This window comes from Syngnathus typhle, linkage group LG1 (genome assembly GCF_033458585.1).
Source record: "Syngnathus typhle isolate RoL2023-S1 ecotype Sweden linkage group LG1, RoL_Styp_1.0, whole genome shotgun sequence".
Taxonomy (NCBI): Eukaryota; Metazoa; Chordata; class Actinopteri; order Syngnathiformes; family Syngnathidae; genus Syngnathus; species Syngnathus typhle.
In genome coordinates, this window is record NC_083738.1 from 12,214,247 (window position 1) to 12,239,707 (window position 25,461).

A 25,461-nucleotide genomic window follows, 5' to 3' on the forward strand; every position below is an offset into this window, starting at 1 on the left:
AATCAGATCTACAATAGCAGCTTTATTTTCATTTCATTTGAGACTTAATGCGTCACTTGTGCTGACTGTGGTTGAGCTGTTGTGGTTTTGTTGCTGCTGTGCCACAGGTTATTGATCTTGTAAATAAATTGTTAAATGTCTTGACATACCCCTGGTTGGGAAAGAGTGATTTACAATAATTTTGTCATTTTCACATATTACATGTGTGTGTGTGTGGGGTGGGGGGGAACTCAGTACTCACTGAGAATCATTGTTTTTATTTTTCTTGAAAAATACATAAACGAAGTAAAAAAAAATCTGAAAATAATTATAATGCTACAAGGATCCCCGTTTTGAACACCTAATAGAGGGAAAACATTTACACAAAAGTATATATATATATATATTCATTTGCAGACATGAGGCTACAAAAGCAGTCTCTGCCAGGAGTTTGTATCAGGTTAGTTACTTGTTGGGTGCAACGAAACAGACAATTCTGTCCCCATTTATGCCGCCCTCCCTCAAATGAACAAGTTATACATTTCTACAATGAACTGTGTCTTGATATTCTGTGAGAAAACTTAATTCCAGAAAAATATATCAGAGGTGGGAAGAAAAGGTATACATACCTACATTTCTCTAAACAATCTCTGTACAAAAAACAAAGTGTTTGGAAATAATAGCACCTGATGTCTAATGGTGGTCGAAAATCCACCACTGATGTGACACCTGCTCCTTGGCTTGTTATTGGAAACTGCCCCCCACCCCCTGACCGCTCACGGGGTAGGGTCTAGTTGCCGTATTGATTAGACTCATAATTCTCTTGTTCATGCATACTTGCCAAATAAACAAATTTACAACTTAGAGATTCTATTTCAGAGTTTGGCTTTAGTTTAAACGAATATCAAGCAACAGTTGCTGTGCATGAAGCAAAAAGGTGTCACCAAAATGGAAGCAAAAAGTGACAGACCCAACCAAAAGAAGCTGAAATGTAAAGGGGATATGTAGTCTAAAACCGCTAACCATGACCTATTTTCTCACCGCCGCTCAAGCGGTAAGACAAAACCAAAAATAAGGACTCCTGAGTCTCTTTAGGTACATTGTCCTTTTCCTCAACAGCAGACGAGGGAGTAAGCACTCTTGGTGAGGTCACTCCTGCATTGCTGTGGTACATGTGTACTTGAATGTCCTCGCTCTGCTGCGACACTTAAAACCGAGCTTTAGGATATCCTTTGGATCAGTTTTTCATCTGACAGGCAGTAGAGCGTATTGACTGATAGCTCTGAGATAAAGGACTCGCACGCTTTGCGGGAGACGCCTTTACAGCCTCGCAAGTCGAGTAGTGATATGCAAGACAGGCGGCGGAGATACGTCAAACACGTATCTGTGAGTTTACTGCTCCCTGAAACACAAACAGATGCACAAGTCATCAGTACAACTGGGGGAATAAGACCATGTATCGGTGTTCTGCATTCTAAAACATCCGTCCGTCTCTTACCTCCTAAGTTGAGCTCTGTTAGTGTGTTCCGGGTGGACGAACCCACCGCAGTCAGCAGGTTGATGGAGTGGTCTGTGAGGTTGTTGCAGTGAGAAAGGTCCAGTTTGGTCAAGTGGGGCATGTGGCGGATCACCAGGCGCAGGGTAGAGTCACTAATGTCCAAGCCGGCAAGTCGCAAACACTGCATGGTCCTCAACTGACTGCGGTTGTCACAACCTAGAACGTCACCAGAAAGCAAATTCACTGGTTGGAATGCTTCATAGTCACAAAACATCTTGCAAGCAAAGCAAATATAATGTCACTTATAGAGGCTGAATATGAATATGCTAACATCACTATGACATAGTACTCATTTGTCTTTCAGGGACATGCCCTTGTGAGCGCTCTCAGTCGCCGTGACTCCAGCCCCAGTGTTAGCATCATCTGCATGCTCCTTGCAAGTGGTTTCCTTTTTTTAGTTGGGTATTTGACTCCTATCCCGCTCAATAAATGGCTGAGAGTGTAGTGGCGACTGTCGCTCACATTTCTCAGCAGCATGTCTGAAACTTGTTCTAAATCCATTTTTTTACTCTCAACACAGTCAAAGCATTAAAAATGAGGGGAGGGTCGACAAACAAAAAAGAATATTAATAAGCTGGTCTACTCAAAGGTCAAGATACTATTCTATTAAAGACAAACAAAAAAAAAACACCTGGGGGAGTGACCAAGTCTCTGATCTGAGCATCTTTAACCGCATCTGCATACCGCACGTCCAGAGTGCGGAGGAGAGGACAAGCAGAGGAACAAAGTGCTGAAATGGACGTCCAGGAACAACCTGCCAACATCAGATCCTTCAGCCCTGAAAAACAAGACTGCCGATTTAATTTTCCTTTATCGTGCAACAAGAACACATGGAGATGATCATTAGACATTAAACACTCATTCTGATTGATTTTAGTATCAGAGCCATCAGAGAGGTCAGAAGTAGATATTAACGCACTGATGACACTGATTCCTTCCACTTTTTGGCTGCTGTCTGAATGCCATGTTGCTACATGAGCCTGTAACTGTTGAATGGTTTATATCAAAGAGATCACCTGGAAGGCGGCCAACAAGCCAACCGAGTTGTTTTTTCGAGATGTTGGTCCAGGAAAGATCTAGTGAAGCAGGCTGTCTCTTTATGATTCCCGTCAGGGCTTGAGGTGTGATGGTGCGTTTGATGCTCAGGTCAATCTGCGCCCAAAGTCGCTTGTCAAGGCACCTGCACATGAGCGGACATAATGGAGTATGACTACATTAGCAACAGGCATAAGTGAAATCAAATGTCAAACACTTACCATTTGTACCAGTTCCTGCAGACCGCCATACACACACAAAGATCTGCTCGACTTAAGTAGCGGAAGACGGAGACCCACACTTCCCTCTCGCAGTCTGGCCTACTACCACCACCTGCCCTGTCAGCTTCACTACCTCCATCTTGCAAGGCAGACAAAGGGATGCGATGGTGCAGAAGCTCAGAGGAGCAAGAGGAGGAGGCACCATTGCTCAGCTTAGCCGCACTGCTCTGCTTTTTTCGTTTGACGATTTCGTGTCCCTCTGTTTGGTGGGATGTACGTGCGTGGCCACCGCGATTGATTGCTGGCACTTGACTGCTGGGATGTTTATTAGGGTTTCTGATAGGTGGCCTGATGAGGGTTTTGTTGGGGTTGTGTTTTGCCACAGGGGCAAGTTGAGGTGTGATTGCCTCTAGTTTGGGAACAATTGCTGAAGGTTCCTGCTTGTCATTGGTGGGCCTTTGGAGTGTCACTTTAATAAACGAGCCATTGGCGCCCTGCTCCATCTCATCGCCATCATCCTCTCCACCGTTTTGGTTGGTGTCTCGCCGATCTTCCTCTTCTTGATCTTTGGCTGCTTGTCCTCCTGAACTTGACAGTGGCTGGTTCTCTTTATTGCCTGCTTGCTTGCCATTTTGCACTCGCTCCCCTTCTTCGTCATCGTCAGAGCTGCTGCTGTTAGTGCTGCTGCTGCTGCTACTGTCTTCACTCTCCACTTCCAGCCCCTGATGGTACCTACTGCCTGTCATTCCTCTTCCTGCTCCTCCTCCACGCAGCCTCACCCCTCTCCCCCGCCCTCTGCAAGCCTCTACCTTAGGTTCAATGGCCAGACTGGGAATAGACTGTAGCTGGAGGGACCCAGTCCCTCTGGACGAGCTTCCGTGAGGGTAGGAGGTGCCCCGACCTCTTCCCTGAGATAGTGCATTTGCTGGAGAGCGCAGGCGCGACTGTAACCTGGCACGCTCCATTACTTGTTTTTGCTACAAATGAGAGGGAATACTTTTTCAACACACATCATGGCTTTACAAAAACATTTCTTGCAGAAGTATGTGTTCAACTTACTGCAAGAATTTTGCTGCGCTCTAGTTTTATCTGCAATTTAAAAGAAAAAAGACAGCATTACTCTCACATTACATGGCACAATAATCAAATTTAAATGCAGCAATTGTTAAGCTATAACGATTGCTTACCCTTTTCTTGAGTCGCAGCTCCAGTAGACTTGCTCTTTTGCGGCTCCGTCGATGCTGCAGTAGCAATTTCTGAGAGGGTGGCGGGGCTGTGGGCCGAGCAGTGGGTCGTGATGTGGCTTTGCCCCGTCGGCCCCGTACGCCAATACCTTCCCGATAGGCAAGTTTTGATGGAGGCAAGGACGTTGAACTCTCTGATTCTTCACTTTCCCCCTCACTGGAAGACTGCTATTTCAAGAAAAGAAAAAAATCGTATCATTGTAAAAAAAAATATGTGGGTTATTGGTTAGAGAAGAGAAGAAGGAAAATAAAGTACATACATCCGACTCGGAGCCTTTGCTGTTATAACACCGAGGACATTCCCAAAGGCTTGGCAAATCTGTATTAATTTTACCCTCACCAGGATCCTAACAAAATAAAGACATTGAGAGATGTAAGCAGCAAAAAAAAAAAAAAAAAAAAAAAAAACAGTTTCTATGTGATTCACTTTTTTTTTTTTTTTTAAAACAAGCTCACCTTCATGCAACGCCGATGGGTTATCCGCGAACAAACAGAGCACTCCATGAGCGTGTGAGTGCTTGGGTGAGATTCCTCTGCTTCCCCTTCTTCACAAATTGCGCATCTGGCTGTATTTGGCAAAGCAGGCTAGAGAGACAAGAAATGTTTGGTTTCAGCGCATGCACATTTTGACTCCAGACAACAACAACAAATTAAAATTTTATTTTTATTTCAATTAAAAAAAAATCCCAGGCCCCTCATAGAGAAACTTACCATGAGACACTGTCTCATGACGCAGCCCTTCTTCATTCTTCCAGGTCCGCCAAACTTCCTCATGTCAAGACAGAACTGGCAGTCACCACACTCTTTCCTGCTGCACCCGGCGCAAGTCTTGCACCGCACTCGCCGGCGCCTCAAAGCAGAAATGCGCGATCGTTTATGGCCCAACGATTTGTGGAGCGGAGGAGCCAAGCGGGAACGGTAAAGCGGTGCTGGTGGAGGTTCTGGTGGTTGGTACCATGATGGCTATATAAAAGAAAGCCAAAGAACTGAGTAATTGAAATTGGTTAAAAAAAAAAGTTTAACATTGCAATGGCACATTATGCATTTAAGTTGCTTGTGCATCATATTGCCTGGACGGTATTGAGATTATTTTGTATAACTCAGTAATCAATACATTCTACTCACTCTTTTGGGCCACTTGACAATGGGTTCTCCAGTGTAGGACAGCTTGGGGATATCCATAGCATGCTCTTTCAGAACAGCCTACACATGAACAAGAGGGGACAAACAATAAATCTCCTCTGGTTGTGTATTATCGTTATCAAGGACCTTGGTTGAATACCAACCCTCATGTCTTCTAATAATGCTTCAGGATTCCCAATTCCAGAAGGGACACATTTTTTGCTCGCAGGCAATTCCTCCAGCTTCCCCACAAGGTTCCACAGCCCCTCAAGCTCAAAGGGTGTCATAATATGCCGCGGTCTGATGACTGGATTGTTTTCTTCCGTTAGGACTTCTTCGTCTTCGGATTCCTTCAACTTTATCTCGACATCACCGTCAATGCCATTGGAGGCACCGTTACCTGTGTTGTTATCAATCCCAAGGTCTGCTCGCGTCAGGCCTGTAAAGAGACAGTTCTGCCTTTAAGGAACAAATTGAGATGGTTGCAGAGCAGCAAGGTTAAATGTTTCTGTAAGGAGTCCTAACCTATGCCGAGCGAGTATTTTTGGAACTCAGGGGTGAGGTGGGAAATGTTTGTCAGGCAGTAGAGGTACCTCTCCAGGACATACCAGCACATCTCGTAGTAAAATGGATAGCGAAACTTGGCTGGGACCTAAAAGGAACACACCAAATTTATTAAGAAAAATATCTATCATGCAACAAGTGGAAAGCCCAACCAGGATTAAAAACCAAAAATAGACCTGCACTGATACCAAAAGAATGATGACCTAAGAGGTACAGATCACGTTGCTCACCCGAGTACGATCTTCAATGCTGTAGATGTTGAGCTGCATGGGAATATTGAAGCTGTGAAGGAAATTGCCCCCAAACACCAGGGTGTCCTCAGGTGTGTACACAGCATGGATCCACCCTGCAATGATGGTGATTAGCATTTTTACACTGCAATACGGAGTCAGTGCATTTATTGGTGACAGACCTGAGGGAATCATGAAGGTGTTGCCCTGCTTGAGCTCTATCCTCTGGCAGTCGTGACACTTGTCTCCCAAGAAGATATCTCCCTGCTTTCCTGACAAAACCCAGTTCTCATACATCTCCAGATTCTGGGGGCTGGGTGGAATCAACCAGAACACCTGCAAGAGACACAGGTGAGGGAGGGTGAGGGTTTCAGAACAAGCCAGTGTAAAGCACTGCCTTGGCATGGCAAAAAGACATGCAGTAATTTGGAAGGGATATCAAATATCTTTCAAATCCACCATTATACCATTTATCCCACTGATAAATCCAAAATATAATTCAGATAATAAAATAATAATAAGTTGTGGTCACAGCATCTTGTGTATGAATGTAGTTCTTTCTTTTGTTACACTTTATTCAATGGAGCAATTGAAAGAGCATTAGCAACAGCAGCTATTTTACAATCCTTGGGAGAATATTTCAAGACGTTCTGATTAGCGGTGACGGGCTGTTTTAAATTAGCCTTGTGTTGTGGATGTGTCATTGCAGTGGGCACATTGCACATCATCTTCTTCTCTTAAAAGTCTGCAATAACCGTAGTTTGTGTCAAAAATGATCCATGCCAAGCTTTGAGGCAGAGATTTTCTTTCGACTTTGTTTGTGATAGAGTTATTTGATTAACTGTTTCAGCTGTAGGCACTAACCTTTCCTCCTCGGAGTATGTGATACCAGACTGAAGTGCCGCCAAAGTCGATATGGAAATCTGTGAAGCAGCCCTGCACACTCATTAGACAGTACCTATGACAGGCGAGAAAGGGATAAAAATGCTTGTCAAAAAATAAATTAAAAAAAATAAAAATAAACAAGGTGCAAACTTTGCTAATGTTGTAAGACTAAATCCAAGCTACTGTGTGTTTTGTTCTGATGTCTTGGATCAACTTACTTCTGTACTTTGGGATAGTGCATGTCAACGATGGCGTTGGTAGAGTCCCTCTGTCTCTCCTTGAGATGGCGAGGCCACATGTTGTCCACCCAGTCAATCAGGTCCACCTGAAACAACCAAGCATTAGTATGAAACAACATTGTCTCTGTAAGTGTGCGTCCCGTATGCACTTTTAAAACCATGTGGCAGAAAAGCTGGTGTCTTCTTACTGAAGCCGGTCTTTGGACCAGATTCTCCAATCTGGTGTGGCTAAACTCCAAGCTGATAACATTATAAAGTTTCTCTCTTTCAGATGGCGGCGTCTCGTAGTAGCGCCGCCACTGTGCCATTGACATCTCGATTCCCTTCTGGGTGTTCACATCCATCACATCAACGATGCGCCGACTGCCTGTGATAAAATAAACGGGACTTCTGTTTAGTACAAAGACAAGTCAGATTGGGTGTATTGTATATTTTAAACTCTATATTCAGCGGAAAATATTTCGTGACGGCGAATGCTTACCAACAAACACCTTCACATCACTCACGCTAAAATCAGAGTCTGGCATTCTGCAAGCGTAAATGAAGCACTTTTTAATCCACATGGAAATGATTAACATTTGCTAAAATGTGACATCATGAGGAAACTAACTGTATTCCAAGGCCTTCATCTTTCTCAAAGATGATGGGATCCCTCAAACCTTCTCGTTGGATGTATTCAAACGTAAAATCTTTAGAACAATATAAGCAAACAACATCCCAGTTTGGCATGAAAATCATAATTGTATAAAATAATGGCATTTTACCTGCTAAATGTTTTAAATAGCGCTAATGCAAATAATCTTTTCGACTCAAATTTATCTAAAGATGTAAACATTATGAGCTCACCTTTCCCTTCCATATGTTTGACCAATTCAGAGCCAAACCTGCTACACTGTAATTTTTCATCCAGGTCGAACATACGTCTCCCTTCGATTTCATCGTCAGAGATTCCGTCATCCTGGTACCGCCGCCGTGTGCCAGTACGCTGGTGACAAAAAAGGTATGACTTAGCATCTAAATCGCATAAAACACACATGTTGAATAAATGCTTTTCCAATTTCAAAAACATAATTGTGTAGATGATCAATATTGGACAAAATAATTGGAACTATGATTTTTACCCAAAATCGAGCAGCATTATGATTTTTACCCAAAATTGAGCAGCCCTACGCTTTGCAAGTAGACATGGGAAGCTTCTTGATTAGTTTGTCCCCATGTTACAAGACCAAGACTGTGATGTAATGTTGTGTTTATTATTATGCCATAAAAGGTACTTAACGCTCTAGGTTACTATTTTTGGCTGGTCAATAAAATAAAAACTAGAGTGTTTAAATAAATAATAATAATGATAACTGACAGAAATTACATGCTACATTTAAAATACAAACTATGGTTAGAACAAATATGTTTTGGGGTTCATCTTTGTTAATTTAATACACAAGCTTTCAAAATCTGTGGAGTATTTAGATAGTTATTTTATTTGATCAGTTGATGGTTGTTCATCTGCTATGTGGAAGTTCAAACTCGATTTTAGGTAGATCTGATTGGCAGACATTGTGCAGTTCTTCCAAATTTGGTGATCGCCTGTGATGTCAATTTGCCAATCGATCATCCTCAAAATAAGACATTAAAGCAAACAATCTTGTTCACTCCAGGGAAGTTTTACACTGCCATGGTTAATCATTATTTTTGGTGTATTGAATGTTTGGCAGCGTTTTGGGGAGAATTTTTAGGGTTGAATCGTTTTTTTCCCCTACATTTCAATATTTACCTTAACGTTAATTTGGGGCATTTGTGGGCGAATGGCAGGGAATTGACAGTAAATAAGTTTTAACTAGATTGGATTTAACTGATCAGCTCCAAAAATCTGATCTTGCAGAGCCTAGTTATGCCATTTTTAAATAATTGTTTATTTTGAAAGTCATTTTTAATTACACAATGCATAGAATGACCTTTTATCAACCTTGTACCAAACAATTCTCAGAAAATAATGCTAGAAACGAAAGTTTAAATGTGGTGAAACAAAGCTAAGAACACACTAAAACTCATTTTGATAAATGAAATGAAAACTGACACTAATGAAAAAGGCCAAATTAGTGACCCCAGAATTCCTGCATTTATTATTGCTTGTTTAACCTTCATATTGACACTATGAAAATACTTTGTCGTTAGGACAAAGATCGGCATACAAGTTGGTAGCCTTAAACCTATTTCCTCATGAAGCATGAGTGCACCAGAACTGGTGTTGATATTTGGACAGAGAGAAAAATATAAAAATATGACTTTTTGTGATGTTGCCAGAAACAGAAGGATAAATTGCATTAGAACACCATTCTAGTTCATGAGGGTCCCAAACAATACAGCACGACAAAAGAGAAGGGGTTAATCTTCCACACATTGCCCCTCCTCAAATGCCCCCCTCCTTGCCATTCTCCACATGCAACACTGTTTGGCTAGACAGATGGATCAGGCTCCGAAAAAAACGCTATCAGATATCCCCACCCCCACTCAGTTCTTTATGTAAGTCAACTGTATTGCTATTAAATCAAATTGTGGGCTTCAAAGCTGTACACAAATAAAAGTGTGTTATAAATTCTAAAATGGCACAATAAAATGGTACATGTTTAATTGGTACATTATTTCAGTGTTTGCTATATTTAATCAGGTTACACTCCGACACGTTAAAAAAACATGTCGGAAATAAAGTGTTAATAGTGAAGAGCGATATCAATAACGCTGATGTAGATGCTTGGATTTAAAATCTCCCAAATGGGGTCCCTGCACCCAAATGACAATCTACTCCAATATAATCTGGAATCAGAAAAGAATCGGATAGTCCAGGGTGTGAAGCAGATCACAGCAACACCGTCAAGTCAAGACAATGAACTTGACCCTCTCTTGAACCTAGAGTCGTTTAGACACGTTCATTGCTCCAGTTTTACGACCCACGCCAAACTAAACAACAACAGACCACCGCCGCAGTGTCATGTGGCCCAACACACGAAACAAATGACATTAATCCCATTTTAAACGCAATCCTAAACTTGTTAATAACCATCACGAATTGCAATCAGCTGCTTTTGGCGACACAAGACAAGAGTCAGGAAGACGCACTTTACTTACCAGGCGTTTGCTGTATCGTGTATGGGTATCCTCCATAGTCTCTAAATGACAGGAAAGGTCTCATGAGAAGCGTGAAGGCAGAAAATAATTAACTACAAATCCCGTGTTCTGCAATGTTTTTGCGCTGTTTCGACACTTGGGTTCTTCTCGGTGGGGAAGCTAGCTACACATCAAAGCTAGCTTTAGGCAGCCCTGTTGTTTAAGCCAGGAAGCTAAGGCGAGCATCTCGTCTAAAAGAATTATTCAAAAATAAATCGCGTCCATTAATATAGGCCAGTGTCGACTAAAGGTGGGTATTTAAAGAAGGAAATTCCAGTGTTTAAGTGGTGGTAATTACACGGCGCTACTTCTGTCTTTGAGAGTGATCGCAAGCTACCTAGCCGACGTTAGCATCAGCAGTTGTGAGCGTTCCAAGGATTTTACCTCTACGTTGAAACACCGTTAAATCGCAGCAGCCTGGGTGACGCTTCACACGATGAGCAAGAAAGGCTTCTCCGATAAGTTTGCCCACATGTTGCGAGGCCGAAACACTGGTGTATTGTTGTGTTTATTAATATGCCATAAAGTTAGACGGATTCGACGATACGAGCCGCCATTTTCAGCTGGTCAAACAACACACATACGCACGAACCTAGCATGGAAAGGAAAAAAAAACAGCTTTACCACACCCCCTACTTACCACAGTGTTTCCATAAATTTGCGTAGAAGCCCTCTCATTGGACATAGCCTGTGCTATTTAAGTAAGATTAGAATACGTTAACATACAAGCGTGTTTGATTTGTTCATCGGTTTGCGCCGTTTAGCAGCGCGGCGTCAATAATTTTTTACTACGTATGTATTTTTATTAAATCAGAAGCAAGTAAATTTCACCAGAGTAATGTAGATTTTTTTTTTTTGCGCTGATTCCAAATCTGCCCTCTTTTATCCTCTATCACAGTAGCTTTCCATATAAAATAATAATGATAATAAAATAATAATATGCATCCATCATTTATCTGAACTGAGGGTCGCGGGCATTCCGGAGCCTGTCCCAGCTGACTTCGGGCAGTAGGTGGAGTACACCCTGAACTGCCCAGCCAGGTAGGTTTTCATAAAAATAAAAAAAATAATTAAAAAAGCAATTAAAGATAATAATTATAATAATTAATCATAACAACAATGGGTACACTTTGAACTGGTAGGCAGCCAGGTAGATTTTCATAAAAAAATCAATTTGGAGTAGTCAATAGGCCGATCATGAATGTCTTTGGAACGTGGGAGGAACCACGCAGGCACGGGGAGAACATGCAAACTCCTCACAAGAAAGTTGTAACCGGAATCAAACCTACAACCTCTGCACTGTGAGGCGGACATGATAACTAGTGCTTCACTGTGCCGCCCTCACTTGAGAATATACTATTTCATTACAGGGGTCATTTTAAATGCCCCAAATTACGTCATATATTTGTATAGTTTCAAAGTCACGAAGGCCAACAAAGGAAACAAAACAAAACAATAAAATAAAACATCCACGACGTGGCCGCAGAGGGATAGCACCCCGTTTAGATGGGTTCGTGTTGGCCCAAATCGAGCGCACCATTCACTAAGCTCCGCCCTTTTATCCTGACAGCCGGGCGATGTTCTCTTCTTGCATGTTGTTGGAACGTTGAGAAAGACAAGGAAGGCTAAGTATTTATGTAATACTGACAGAGTGATGCAACGCCACATCGATTTGGGCCAGGAAAACCAAGAGAATAACCTTTCAAAATTCTTGTGATATATTAAAAACAAAAAGTCCGCCGAAGCAAGGACACGTACACCAGCTGGTACAACGCACAGCTATCGTTTATTACGTAACACGCTTTTCTGGGTTGACAGGCAGCCAGGGAGTGACAACACACACACACAAAAAAACACGCATTTTGAGAGCCCACGTGCACGCACAACATAGTCACACACAAATCATTACAAACAAATCTTAAAATATTTCTACCTGAGTTGTCATTTGCACGCTTGTACTAATCTGCCTTTTAAACCCCACAAAGGACGATTTAAACTTCAACACAATTTTGGAATGCTCAACAGTTTTTTTATATTGCCACCAGAAGATGGTGTGGTGCAGCGTGCCAAAAACATGCTGGCAAAAACAGATTCATACATCAATAAAACAATTAAAAACCAAACAATATATTTAGAGGGAAGTACGGAAGATCACATGACTTAGTCACTTAATTCAATCGAGGTGAGTATACGTTTGTTTTTACCTGATGAAATCCTCTTTGAAGCAAACATCACACAAGGCAAAGACGTTTCATCATCAGACTACGTTTCTTAAATCATTAATGTTGATGAATGATACCTTTTACGAGAAGAAGCTGTAGAGATAGGAGAACACCACGATTCCAATGATGGCACAGCACAATGTTATCATCATCTTTTTCTGTAGACATGGGACATCAAATAATTATTCAAGCATTGTGAACTCGAAATGCATGGGGCACATAAAGTAGGGATGAGGGGGGAAAGCGAAAGGAAAGAAGTGTGTGCATGTGTGTGCATAGAAAAACTCAATTACCACAATGTGGAAACAAGAACTTACCTTTGTTGACATTTCCATAGCCTTTGAAAGGTCATTCAAACTGTATTTACTAAGCAAGGAATTACAAGGAAACACCAACTCAACCACACAAACAGAAAACATCTTTAATTTGCATTGAAATAATTGACTTGTGAACTTAAAACTGCATACAATTAAATAATGTTGTTCCCTTGTTACAGGTGGGTGGCTTCAAACAAACAAACAAACAAACAAACAAAAACAAACAGGCACCAGGCTGCAGTCCACATGGAAATATGCGTGTTTTTCAATGGCAGTGGCTCCTGCACACACTGTGCAACTCATGGATTGCAGTCACTGAACACAACAAACAGAAATTCTATCTGCGAGACTCAGAAATAAGAGCTCTTGAAATTGGATTATTTTTGCAAATGGGGAAAAAATGGTTGCAATCTGAAATCAAATGCTCACAATGAAATTTAAGACGACCGTTATTTCATTCAAGTGTATTGCCTCATAGCACCTTCACTGTAGAATATGGGATGAGCAAAATTTTGACTGTATTTCTGAAAACAATATCGTGACCTTTGGAGTAAGTATGTTGGAAGAAACAATTTGGGTTTTCTGTCATTATTTGACTCACTAATTTGAATTTTAAAAAAAAGCACGTTGGTAAAAGAAGCCACCAGCCAGGCTACAGCTTTGAATGGTGCCCTTAGTGTAGGTGCAACTTTATTAGCAACATATCAACAAGTATAAAATCAAACAGTTTGGGTACCATTGTTACTTGTGGTACTACCCGAGGCCTTTTTTTTTTTTTTTTTTTTTTTAGCCCTCGTTCATTAAAAATGTTGTATGGAATGCTTTGCTCATCGCCTGCAAAGAAGAGCGATAACTTCACACATGTTCAGGACTCGAGGTTGGCAACAAACAGCAGTAACTTGAAGATGCATAATAATGTAATATTTACAACCAAGCTCAATTATAGCAACAAGGTGAAAGTGCCAAAATGCCCATGAACCTTACAATTCCCAGTTCATTGTGAAATGTGTCAAAGGCTCAGGTGGGAGGGTCAGGTCCTTAACCTGTTGGGCATTATGGCACTACTTGAACGATGAAATGAAAAAAAAAAGACACTGGTGGAGCTGCATTGTGGCCCCACCAGTGCTTTGCCTAACATCAGGTTCAGTCTTGTGTCTGGCAGAACAAAGTGTCTTTGGCTTAAAAGATTTACAAAATCATCGTATATGACAGGCCGTCCCTCCAGATGTTCGACCAGATAAGGAATGAGAAGTACATGAGGTACAGCGCTAGAAAAGTATTTTCTTTGGTTTGCACGTGGGTGATGGATGGAGTGAAGATGATCATGGTGACCAAGATCCCCGCTATAGAGTCTGTGAGAGGATGATGGCGAGGAAGATGACAAGGAGCACCGCACAGATGACACCGATAATGATCATCTTCTACAAAGAGGGAGGACAAGAATTAGCATGGGGTCAAAGTCTCCACTGGCATAGGAGGAGAAAGACAGCCGCCACGAGCACCGCTTTTTGTTTGCTCCAACCAAGTGAGAGAAAACACCCGCACGCACTACGGCAAACTTTAAGTCACCTTACACACAAAGCCTTAGCAGGAGAACAAACTCATGCAAACCCTTTTCAAGACGGCCTCCACCCTTTGTGAGAGGTTATTTGTTCCCGAGTTACTCACCTTTAGCAATCGTCTTACTCAAACATCTTGTCAGCTGCGCGTCAGGCCCACTGACAATCCAATTATGAGAGCTAGCACGGCCACCAAGACCAGAACAATCAGCACTATGTACACCAATCTCTGTTGGGAAGTACAGATGGGACCCTTCAAGAGAACTTTCTACTATCCAGTCAGCCAGCACAACTTATTTTTCTGTCACTGTCCATGTGTGTATCCCTAAGAGTCGATGGGTGTGTTGCCCACTTGAAGAATTAAACAAAAACGTATTTTGGAGCGACTACTGGGAAGTTCGAATTCAGTCGCCGATAAATATCTGATCTTACTAAACAGAACAGAAAAGAGCAACTCATTTTCAAAGAAGAAAAAAAGGACTTTTACTGTTGCACTCCATTTTGATCTTATTCACCAGTTTTTCTCCCACACGTATTTAATTTACCTACGACGCATGTTGAATGAAAACTTTACCAAATAATTTATTTTGTTGTAATTGGAGGAAATACAGCATTAATGACTAGACACAAACGCAAAGCATCAACAATAATTGGTGTGCTCATAAAATAGAGTCAACAGAAGGAAGTGGGTCAGTTCCATAAGATTAACAGAGTTTGTCACTCTGCTTTCTTACAGAACTACACAGACCCATCAGAGCTTGCAAGAGACATCAAATACATTTCACTTGTCATCCAAGTCACCATTCAAATAACAAATTTTCACTGAAGCAATGAACTCATTTTCTCACCAATGCTGCCTTACCTTGACTGTTCAAAAGAAACTTTTGAAACACACAAGCTAACAAACAAAGAGTGGAAGAACCAAAAGTGTAGAAAACAGTATGTTTGTGTATGTATGTGTTGTTGATAAGTGTGGTTTGGTTTTGCTGTGGTTGTTGGGGGGGTTGCGGGATCACGGGATCACAAAGGAAGAGACATGATTATACTGAGGCTCTGGGGTTGGGTACCAATTTCCCAAAAGCATGCTTTACAGGAATTTATCTTATTTGCACTTTTCTTGTTGTGGATGTTTTCGTAGGTGACACTTATGAACAGGTATAAAATGGACTGACGTGTACTCGCAGTTCGTTTGACTGTGGGAATTTGGTGCGGGTTATTTGTTTAGTACAATTCCCCTGATGAATTTCAATGGTCATGAATTTTATGCATATCTTCACTATTGCCGGACCAGCCAGTTCTCTATCCCTCGCGAATAGCAGTCATGACTGCATTTAGTTTATACTACAAAGCAATGCATATAATTAAGGATCCATTACCACATTAAACTTTGATTGTTACTAGTAAATTGTACCAGTGCAATGTGTTGCTGGACATGCGGCTCGGAGTTGAGTGAGTCAATCTTTTTGTTTCGATTATCCTGACCACTACTACTTTCGCCCATCACAACTATAGTTAAAAGTATTGGAAACAGCTTGTAATGGAATTATACACCGCAACAAAAACTGAATGAGTCTCTCACAGAATCAATTAAAATCTAACATTATAATCATTGTTAAGGCAGGATTTTTTATATAGCTCTTGCATTCGATCTCACAGGGATGCACTGAGGTGAATGTTTTATCATCACAGTATTCATTTTGTCTCAATTCAAATAACACAGAGTACTTTCCTAAATGCTTGACCGCATTGGCAACTCAAGCCTTATTGTTACGCTGTACCACGTGGCCACTTTCATTTCCTCATCATTATCACTCGACTACAGAAAACGTTCGGGTATCGCCATGACACAGTTGGACAAAAGAAATTGACAAAAAATTATTTCCATGCTTTTGGGAAACAGAACCACTGATTTTCACGGTGGTAACTCACGCGCCGGGCCTCTTGCTGAAATTTTGCAGCTTTCTTAGTGTCCGCAACTGCTCGCTCCACAAAACCCACCGATTGGTCCATGTTGCTCTCAATCCTGTCAATCATCCCCCCCTTTCGTGGTGCCCAGAGCAATTATGGATTAATTCATGCATAATTAACACACAACGTAACAGGGGGCATGTTGAGATGAATGGATTGTAACCACGATGAGTGGCTTGGCCTGTGTGTATGTGTATGGGTCACAAAAAGCAAGCAGTCAGAGAAATGAGGAAAAACAAAAACCAGAAGGGGAAACTGATTATCAGTTGGCTGGACAACATTACCTTGCGTGCTTTACTCTGGTACCTTAGAGCCTTTTTGGTCTGCTCTTTAGCAACCATGATGTGGTCCACTGACTTGGAAACATTCTGCTCTATGTTGTCTACTATGTCACCCTGAAAAAACACAAGTGGGTTTACTTAGGTGACGTTCAAATTACAAGCGAAACAAATAGAATGGTGCCTTAAGATACAAGCTATAGTCAATGTTCCTAACCTAAAAACCCATCTCAAAAGAAATGAATGGAAAGGACATTACTCCCCTCCAGCCTGCACTTTCCACAATATTGCAGTTTATAAAAACATAATAATGCCAAAAGAATAAACGAGCTTTAGCCAAACTGTTGCTCCACCAGGGGCAGTCATATGACAATAAATGGAGGCTTTCAAATTTCAGCAGGTCACACTAATATTAGTCAATCCCTGCAGAAGATAAGGACTATACACATGTGAATATTGTTAGATTAGAGATACATGTTGTAATATCTGTGTAAATATCCTGCTCCACCATTTGCATTCATGCTTGTTATCAATACACAATTTAGGGTTAGTTTGATGATAAACCTCAACTGGAAGTGGAAATCCCGTCTAGGGTTTTATTGGGCTAATCAGTCTATTGTATTTTTTGTCAAATTGTGTAAAATAAGAATTAAATTCCCCACCACCAGACAGCGCTGATATTTCAAATTTATTAAATTGAGTCACTTATAGTATCTCTTGAGAGATTAAATAAATAAATATGCATTAAAAATCAAGTCAAATTTCTTTAATCACAAAAACGTTTCAAAGGGCTTCACATGGCCACAGTTGACCATTACTTTCAACATCCCCCGATCTTAACCTCCAGAAAGGCAAGGGAAAATATTATAGTACAGGTTTGTGTTTTTAACGATTAAATGTACATGTACCCGTGTTAACGTGAGAGAAATAAAATAGTTTGTAAAGAAACAGTGCAACTAGAAACATATACCTCTTGCCTCTTACCTCAATAGAGACTTTCCCTCAGAAAGCATGATGCAAGGAAATATAAGCAATTATACCATTTGTGTAATTTATATATAAAAGAAACATGGCTTCAAATAATTATGAGAGTTAGTCTGATGCTTTGAGTCATAAAATGCTTTTGTGTTGACCCATAATTGATGAGTGATGAGATGGAGGTGGCATAAGACAGTAACCGGAAAAGTGAAAATTTCATGGCGCTGGAAAAGACAGAGGGAAGACAGACAGTCAATGATCAACACTAGCAGGGAGCACATGAAGAGCAGAAATGCTCTGAATGCAGTCAGGATGCACACAGATTAGACGGAAAGAAATCAAGGAATGCAAAATGTCAAGTACTCAAAAAATGAAGGTGACAGAATTTTTTTATGAAAGGGAGACATGATGGATGGGCGTACCTGGCTCTCCACCAGCATGGCGATGTCTACAAACATGTCGTGCAGCTCCTTGATGCTACTTTCCAGACGAACAATGTCTTTGTGGCGGGCTTCTATCTCACTCAAAGCTTGTTTGGAAATCCCAGAGTCAACAATCTGCAGTCAGTGCAAACATTTTAAGCATATCATGTTTTCTACCCATATTGAGATCACTACTTGCATAAGGCCAGGGGGCAACGTTGAGCATTTATTAGCAACAAAGCGAAACATTAACCAGTTGTTTTGTATTTTATTGAGACACTGAGAGCTGGGATTGAGGACTTAACGAGTAAGGCAAAGTGCAACATAAGAACATCACACTCACCCCTGCAGTAAACACCGCAGCATTGCCGCTCTCCAACATCTCCTCAAGTTCTTCATCCGTTGTCGCCTTCCCGGCTGGACAAAACACCAAATGAAATCATATGACAGTCCCACTTTTGCTCGGACTCTTTATAGACAGGCGTCACTCACTGATCTCCAACTGTCTCTGAATACGTCCTTTACTCCTCTCCCTGAAGTCCACCTGAGCTTCATTATACTTAGTCATAACCTCCACAAACTTCCTAGACAACACTGCATGCTGGAAAAGAATAACATAAAATGAATGAGAGGAAAAAAAGCAATTTGATCGTCCAAGATCTAACAAATGATGATTCTAACCTGTGATTTACGTATCCGCACGTCTGCTGACACCCTCTCCTGTTCTTCTGACTCCAGATTCCTCTCAATGGCTGCAGAGAAATTCATATTCTAGTCGCATATTTTTTAAGTGTGACTTCAAAGCATCAAAAGGTAGCATCAATTAAAAATGAATGCAGTTAGGATGATGTATGGCAGGCACGTCAAATTAATTTTTGTCACAGGCCGCATTAGTCATAGTTTCCTTCGGAGGGTCATTATGACTGTCAAAGCCTTATATCGTATACAGTATAGGTTACACAACAAACTGATGAATAATTTGCTTTAAAATCAGAGAGTAAAAACTTAAAATATTTTAGTATTCACACATGAAGTCTATGCACGATTTGTCTTCGCGGGCCACATAAAAGCCCCTTGAGTTTGACACCTATGAACTAAGTCACAACCTCAGTCATATGAATGTGTGTGTACGAGTGTATTGAAGGGTTCAGGCTTACTCTTGAGTTTGTTTCGAGCGTTGTTTGCCATTTTCTTGATGTCGTTGGTGATAGCCTCCAAGTCATCTTGTGTTTCTGAAAAAAAAACATGTTTGTCCCAAATAAACATCGACTTAAGTAAAAAATGTTTTATATTTAAAACAAGCGGCTTTTTAATACAACCTACTTTTATTCTGCTAGTATTGAATAAACAAATGTGTACCTGCACCATCTAATAAAATCTGATACAAAAGCTGTATGAAAAAAGAATTAGACTTCATAAAGAGAAATAATCTCCTTTGTAATTGATGTGTTAAACTAACAATGTGTTTCATCGACAAAGTAGTTTGTACTGCAAATCTGGATACTGCTGAGAATTTTTTTAACCTAAATGAGCAGGGCATAAAAGCAAATATACAGACTGAACTGCAACAATGTTAATCTGAAAACTACAGCATTTAATTTTGAAGGAGCCGCTCTATCCGCTCTCAACTCCTATTATATCCTGGATGTGTAGAAAGACCATTGAGTGAATCTGTTTAAAGTGACAAGATCATTGAAAACCTACAACGTGCATAAGTAAGGAAGATAGGCAAATAAAATGCCATTAACACAAAACAGTGCGGTTGAGATGTCTTACTTTGATCTGATGTTGGAGCAGAGAGAATAACAGAGAACAGCTTTTTCACCTCAGCCACATTCTCGTCAATTTTGTCGATGCTGTTCCTGATGTCCTCAATCTGAAACATACAAGGCAAGTTAGCTGTATGCTAATGTCTGAATGCGCTAATTTGCAGGGACATTTTAATTGTCAAAAAGACACCTGGGTGAAGAAGTCATCCATAAAGGCCGCATTGTCCATTGCAATCTCCACTTCATCGTCATCCTGATTGCATGTCTGAATTGGCAAAAGCAGATAGAGCAAGTGTCAGCATTTCAAGCAGTTGTTCCATAAAATTAAATCAGCTCCCTTTCCATGTTTTTCTAATAAAAGGTGATAAAAACATTTGTTCTAATTTTATTCATGGGTATTGGACTTTAATCACCAAACCACCAAATTACACTGTGCGGTGTAATGAACACATGACTTGTCGCACATCGAATACCTCATGCCTGACACTCTCTTCCCCTTGTTGCCATAAAATAAAGTATGTGACATTTGTCAGACGCTAACGCGGAGCACAACATTCGTCTCCGTAGAAAGAAAGTGGATCCTTGCTTAGTTTCGCTGCCAAGTCAATAATAGCTTAGATTTAGCGTGTAGATCACTTTGGTGGAGAAACCCCGCGTGACAGTCAAGAAAAACATTTGAAGGACCCAAAATGCTTGCGATTGAAATTTCACACTTGTGGCTAAGCATTCCAAAGACCCAATTATTTGCATACAAGCAATTACAAACGGAATTATACAGAAGAAACCCATTTGATTTGTTTTTATGTGTGTACATTTTCAGAATTGCACATGGGAGTGTTCTTGTTTTCTTTGTTAAAGTCTCAAAGCAGTCACAGTCTTTCCTTTAGCAGATAACAATCCAGCCGCCTAAGTCAAACACCCAGCGCTCTTAGAGACATCCTGCTGAACAAACTAACTTGAGGCCAAAGTAGCCGCAAACAAATTCAGTGTACACAGAAAGGCTTGTAAAATAGTTTAGAAAATAGGAAGTTGGAAAATGTATTTCCTACTGGGGAGTGTGATGCATGAGAAACCAGAACAGCTGTTTTAAAACAATACAGTGCAATAATAGAAATGACAGAGCCTTACAAGAAGGTATTTTTCCTCATATTAACAACAATTAGTTTATCTTAACAAAGAGCGTAAGGCAGACACAAACAAACTATGACAAAAAATGTTGGTTTGTTTTGGGAGGTTGGGGAAATGTTTTACAAGGATAAGGATGTCCACATGTCAGGAAAACATCTGACAGTGATAAGGATGCCTCTCCAAATAACATGTCAGTTTGTCAAAGTTGATGCAAGACTACATCACTCACTCAAAAGTAAACAACATGGTCATATTATTTTCATACAAGCCAGGGTCTGGTGTCACGCTCCCGAGCTGCATAAGTGCCTTTTGCAGCCATTGATGGCTATGCCAAAGGCCCGCTGGCAGAGGAAGGGAGAAAAAGAAAGAAGAGAAAAAAAAAAAAAAAAGAAGAAAAAAAAATCCCACTGCAACTATCACGCTTGCCTGCTCTTTATTTTTCAAATACATTTCCCACAATATTGATGCCACTTTACACTCACAATTGCTCCTTGGTGATGTGTTGATAATTGTTCTGCATAAAAAGATTTTTTAAAATTGAGTGAACAAAGTAGCCAATGACAACTTTCAAGGGCAATTTCAGATGATGATAGAACTTTATTTATCCCACAGCGGGGAAATTTACTTAAGTGCCAAATTTCAAAAAAGGATAAATAACAGACAAAGACTGATATGGTTTTTTTTAGGGCGGATACCGATTATAAGGGGTTGAGGACATCAATAACCAATGTTTTAAGTGGATATTCATTCGCAGTAAAAAACATTTTTTGGCATAATTTATTTTTGTAATACACACCCAATGCTTGAACTCATTTAAATGCCAAAAGGGCACCTGTTTTTTGAAACATCAAATTTACAGCTTATTTCTGTCTTTCTTTTTTTAAACAAATGACACCTTTATTTTAAAATTGGACTAAAAAAGATGCAAAAATTCAAAAACAAAATAATAGAGTTCCAAGGGTCCGCAGCACTTTTTATCAAATTTAATGAAAATTTTAACAAATAAATAGCTCCCGGAAGTTTTATGAAGTAAATATAATTTAAATGTTAATTTTTTTACTCAACCTTGCTTAAAGTTAAAAAAATGAAGTGCAGGATCTCTTATAAAGTTACTGAAAGTGAAGTGAAAATATCTAAATTAAGACACAACATTACTTATGCTTAATGTACGTACATCTGAAAATAAAGTACAATAGCTACAGGAGGAACTATTAATATCTGACCCAGTTTTGAACTGATGACTTGATGTCTGTTGGATTAATAAAAAATCCTGATGGTGATAATGGGCAGAATGACAAATATTGGCCCAGACAATTTGGAAGGAGTTGCCTCCTCATTAGCAGCAGATACGCACCAGTCCGATCCTGATCACACCAAACATTTTGCACGCTTAAAAAAAGTCACAAGGTCAGTAAACACAGATGGCGCAGCACTCTGCACAAACAGCTCTCTGCATAGTGAAAGTGGCAGGGATGGGTTTCAATTCAAGTGCTGAAGACGCACACGGGCTTCGCCAAGAAGCTAAATTATGTACAGGGATGCATGTATATTAGAGATGCTGACGTTGCGGAGTAGATTATGCTTTACTAGATCACATAAATTAAATTCATGAATCATTCACCTGGAATCACACTGACGATGCTAAAAGATTGGAGGGAGACTTCAAGTGGAACATTTAACAGTTTCTGTCATGCCTTGATTATTTTTGTCTGGAAACACCTATCTATCAAAGTAGTTCTTTTTTATGGGGGGAGTATTTGAGACTTGTTTTATTAAGTAAAGGCTTGTAAACTGAAGCCCCCTGTCATCAGTTGTTTACAATTTTACACCTTTCACATTCAACACAAATTCTAAATTTGGATTTCAAATTTATTCTTTGGATATTCGACTTTGGCCCCGCTGTGGCGGCGGTGGACACATTAAGACAAGGTGACGCGTTTCTTTTCCTAATGCTTCAGCAAGTCAAGCCAGAGTATGAGGAGAACATTCTTTGGCTTGAACGAGCTTCATAAGAGCAAACACTAACTTCCTTCCATTACCATTTACTCAGCAAAATCAAGTCAGGAAGCACAGTACACAGCAAGAGACAAGTCAGTGGTAAATAGGACTCAATTTAGACAAGCATAAAAACTCCACCCACACATCAGTATTCCATAATTCCTTCTTTTTCTACTCTGCTTGTCTTTATTAGGGCCATAGCTGAGCTGATGCCGATCACTGACGGCCGGTATGAGCACACACTTCTATTACAATCCGATCCATTTCTTTATCTTGCCCAAAACTTGTTAAAGGTGCTAAACTGTTGGACTATGGCTCCATAAATCATGAAGAGCTCAAGAGTCACAGTGAGACAGGGAGGTCACAGCACACATCAGGGGCAACAATGCACAAAACACACAATGGCACGGTGACACAAGCAAACATATCACAGATTGGTAGGTGAGGTGTAAATGTTGCAAAAAAATATGATGACAAGATTTGAAATGTCTACATTACTGAAGGTACAACAGTGTTGGGTCAAACAGTTTGTCGACTCCGTTTCACTTTTATAAACTGTCCAGGCAATTTAAGTCACGTCTTGTATTAACTTTATTGACAAATGCAAAGGCGTAGTCTGTCATTGTTCCCCGTAGAGAGCTTTGACAACGAAACTGCTTTAATGCCGAGTCGTGGACAAGTAGAAAAAGAAGGAAGTTCAAAACAGGTAAATGTCAAGTGACCTCAGAAAGCAGATCTCTTGAGTGATATGCAGCCAGAAAGTAAACATATTAAGATAAGGGACATTGCAGGAACATTGCACAGGTAATAGAACCACGAGTTGACTTCATTAGATGGAAAAAGAGATACAGTAATTCAAATAGCTATTTGTGCTCCAATAAGGTCAAATCTATTAACTTCCCAGCTTGCTTCAGCTGCTATTTGTTCTTCATTTCCCTGAAAAACAGGCCAGCTGTGGGAGACACTGAAGCCTGGGGTGATACCACAGTTGAATAACTTCAAACACAACAAATATTTGGCCAGGACTTGGCTGTAGCTATGGTAACATATCCCGAATTGGTACATGATACGATAACATTTGGCCTCGATTCATCATCTGATTTTGTCACCAATATTTCCATTCATTCAATGCTATATAAAAAAAAAAGGCTGTAAGGAGTATCCACGTTTGGCATGTAACCATTAACCATATTCTCTCCTGGCAGGTGCTGTAACACTGATAGAAGTCTCTCTTTCCTGAATTGCCCGGCAAGCAGTACATCAGGACATAAGTGACCTATTTTCCAAATGGCTGTAAAAGCATTAACTGTGAGGCCAAATACACACAGCATTTTACGTATATTTAATTTGATTACTCACTAAATGTAATCAGATACGAACACGGAAGATGATTAAGGGATATACTATATAGATCACGTATCATACAAATTAATGACAAGCAAATTAGTCCTTCTTCACACATGACGCCGTTACTTTCAAGATGAACATGTTAAATCATTTTTTAAACTTAAAACACCCATTTGTGATAACAATAATCAAAGGTTTATGAGTAGGTTAGTAATAAAGGTTCACATAGAAAAAGAAACGTTGCAATCTCCAGACTCACCGCTTTCAGTTGTTCCAATCGGTCCTTCATATTTCAGAGTGTTCAATAAACGCCTCGAAAGAAAGTAATTGGACCTAAATAGTTTGAGAAAGCTCGCCTTGGTCTCACTTCGACTCAGACAGCTGACGAAGCTAGCTGTCCGACATGAAACCCACCGCCAGTGGCCTTGAAGGCGAAATGTAAACCCCTCAAAAGTCTTGTTAGGGTGGTTGGACCAGAGTACTTTTTTTCTGAGAATCGGAGTCCTCTCTTCGTTTTCCCATACAATATGGCTGCTGGATTCGGAGCCAGTGTTTTCTCCTGTCTAAATCTCCTCGCTCAGGGGATTAAAACAACAGTTGTGTGGCGCCGTATAATCTGTCTCTCCGCTTGCCTCCGCCGGTAATCATTCTAAAACGCACTTTTCAGACCCGGGCATGCGCACACAAATGCCCGAGCACAAGGATGAAGCCACGCCCACAGCCACCTGCGCTGCCGATGCATTCAGGTGTTGTGGGACGAGTCAATGTGCTCCCGAGACAACTTGCACTATTTCAGAAAACACGATGGATTTAACGATTTTTTTCATCATTGGGTATCCAGAGAATTAAGAAATATTTGGATGACCAGAACTGGCTTCAAATGGTTACAATTAGATCATTTGATCGGACTGACGTACAGTAAAAGATGTATCCAGATGATGCGTGATGGAAAATAAGTACCACAGCCCAATATAATTTGCGTGGACATGCAAACTGCATTTCTAAATCCAGATCAGTGTTGCGGGTATATTGGTGTCACAGTAAGCACAAGATTGTTACGTAAGAGAAACAAGGAATACTATGCAAACAGATGGACTATGTATGACTGACCCCTGGTGGTCTTATGAATGAAAATTTTATTGTAGTGATTTTTTTTTTTCCATTGCAGACAAGGGGCCAAATAGGCTAGACAACGTTTGTGAGCCAGGCTGACAATAACAAGGAGGAACCTCCGCA

At 40.5% G+C, this 25,461-nt stretch overlaps 2 protein-coding genes across 7 annotated transcripts; both read right to left on the reverse strand.

Moving 5' to 3' along the window:
* Positions 1-241: 241 nt before the first annotated feature.
* kdm2ab (lysine (K)-specific demethylase 2Ab) lies at positions 242-10,838 on the reverse strand. Of its 2 annotated transcripts, none has more exons than XM_061274219.1 (23): positions 10,624-10,838; positions 10,201-10,241; positions 7,924-8,062; positions 7,688-7,766; positions 7,559-7,605; positions 7,266-7,444; positions 7,057-7,163; positions 6,818-6,911; positions 6,136-6,289; positions 5,954-6,069; positions 5,685-5,811; positions 5,324-5,598; positions 5,163-5,240; positions 4,749-5,000; positions 4,494-4,622; positions 4,298-4,384; positions 3,981-4,202; positions 3,853-3,882; positions 2,794-3,770; positions 2,554-2,717; positions 2,169-2,315; positions 1,478-1,693; positions 242-1,381 (listed from the first exon to the last, which is right to left on the reverse strand). In XM_061274219.1, the coding sequence occupies exons 2-23, from the start codon at positions 10,234-10,236 to the stop codon at positions 1,200-1,202; spliced, it is 3,837 nt and encodes a 1,278-aa protein (XP_061130203.1). In that variant the 5' UTR covers positions 10,237-10,241; positions 10,624-10,838; the 3' UTR covers positions 242-1,199. The 2 variants fall into 2 exon arrangements, with proteins under 2 accessions (XP_061130203.1, XP_061130194.1); XM_061274210.1 differs by having other exon boundaries at positions 3,981-4,205; positions 10,624-10,837.
* Positions 10,839-12,078: 1,240 nt separating this feature from the next.
* On the reverse strand, positions 12,079-24,920 carry stx3b (syntaxin 3b). Of its 5 annotated transcripts, none has more exons than XM_061284623.1 (11): positions 24,485-24,920; positions 19,943-20,017; positions 19,760-19,859; positions 19,141-19,215; positions 18,665-18,735; positions 18,476-18,584; positions 18,327-18,400; positions 17,984-18,118; positions 16,590-16,700; positions 16,267-16,377; positions 12,079-12,619 (listed from the first exon to the last, which is right to left on the reverse strand). In XM_061284623.1, the coding sequence occupies exons 1-11, from the start codon at positions 24,512-24,514 to the stop codon at positions 12,542-12,544; spliced, it is 969 nt and encodes a 322-aa protein (XP_061140607.1). In that variant the 5' UTR covers positions 24,515-24,920; the 3' UTR covers positions 12,079-12,541. The 5 variants fall into 5 exon arrangements, with proteins under 5 accessions (XP_061140607.1, XP_061140582.1, XP_061140589.1 ...); XM_061284598.1 differs by lacking the exons at positions 12,079-12,619; positions 16,267-16,377 and adding exons at positions 12,858-14,199; positions 14,447-14,566 and having other exon boundaries at positions 24,485-24,917; XM_061284605.1 differs by lacking the exons at positions 12,079-12,619; positions 16,267-16,377 and adding an exon at positions 12,858-14,199 and having other exon boundaries at positions 24,485-24,917.
* Between the last annotated feature and the right edge of the window lie 541 nt (positions 24,921-25,461).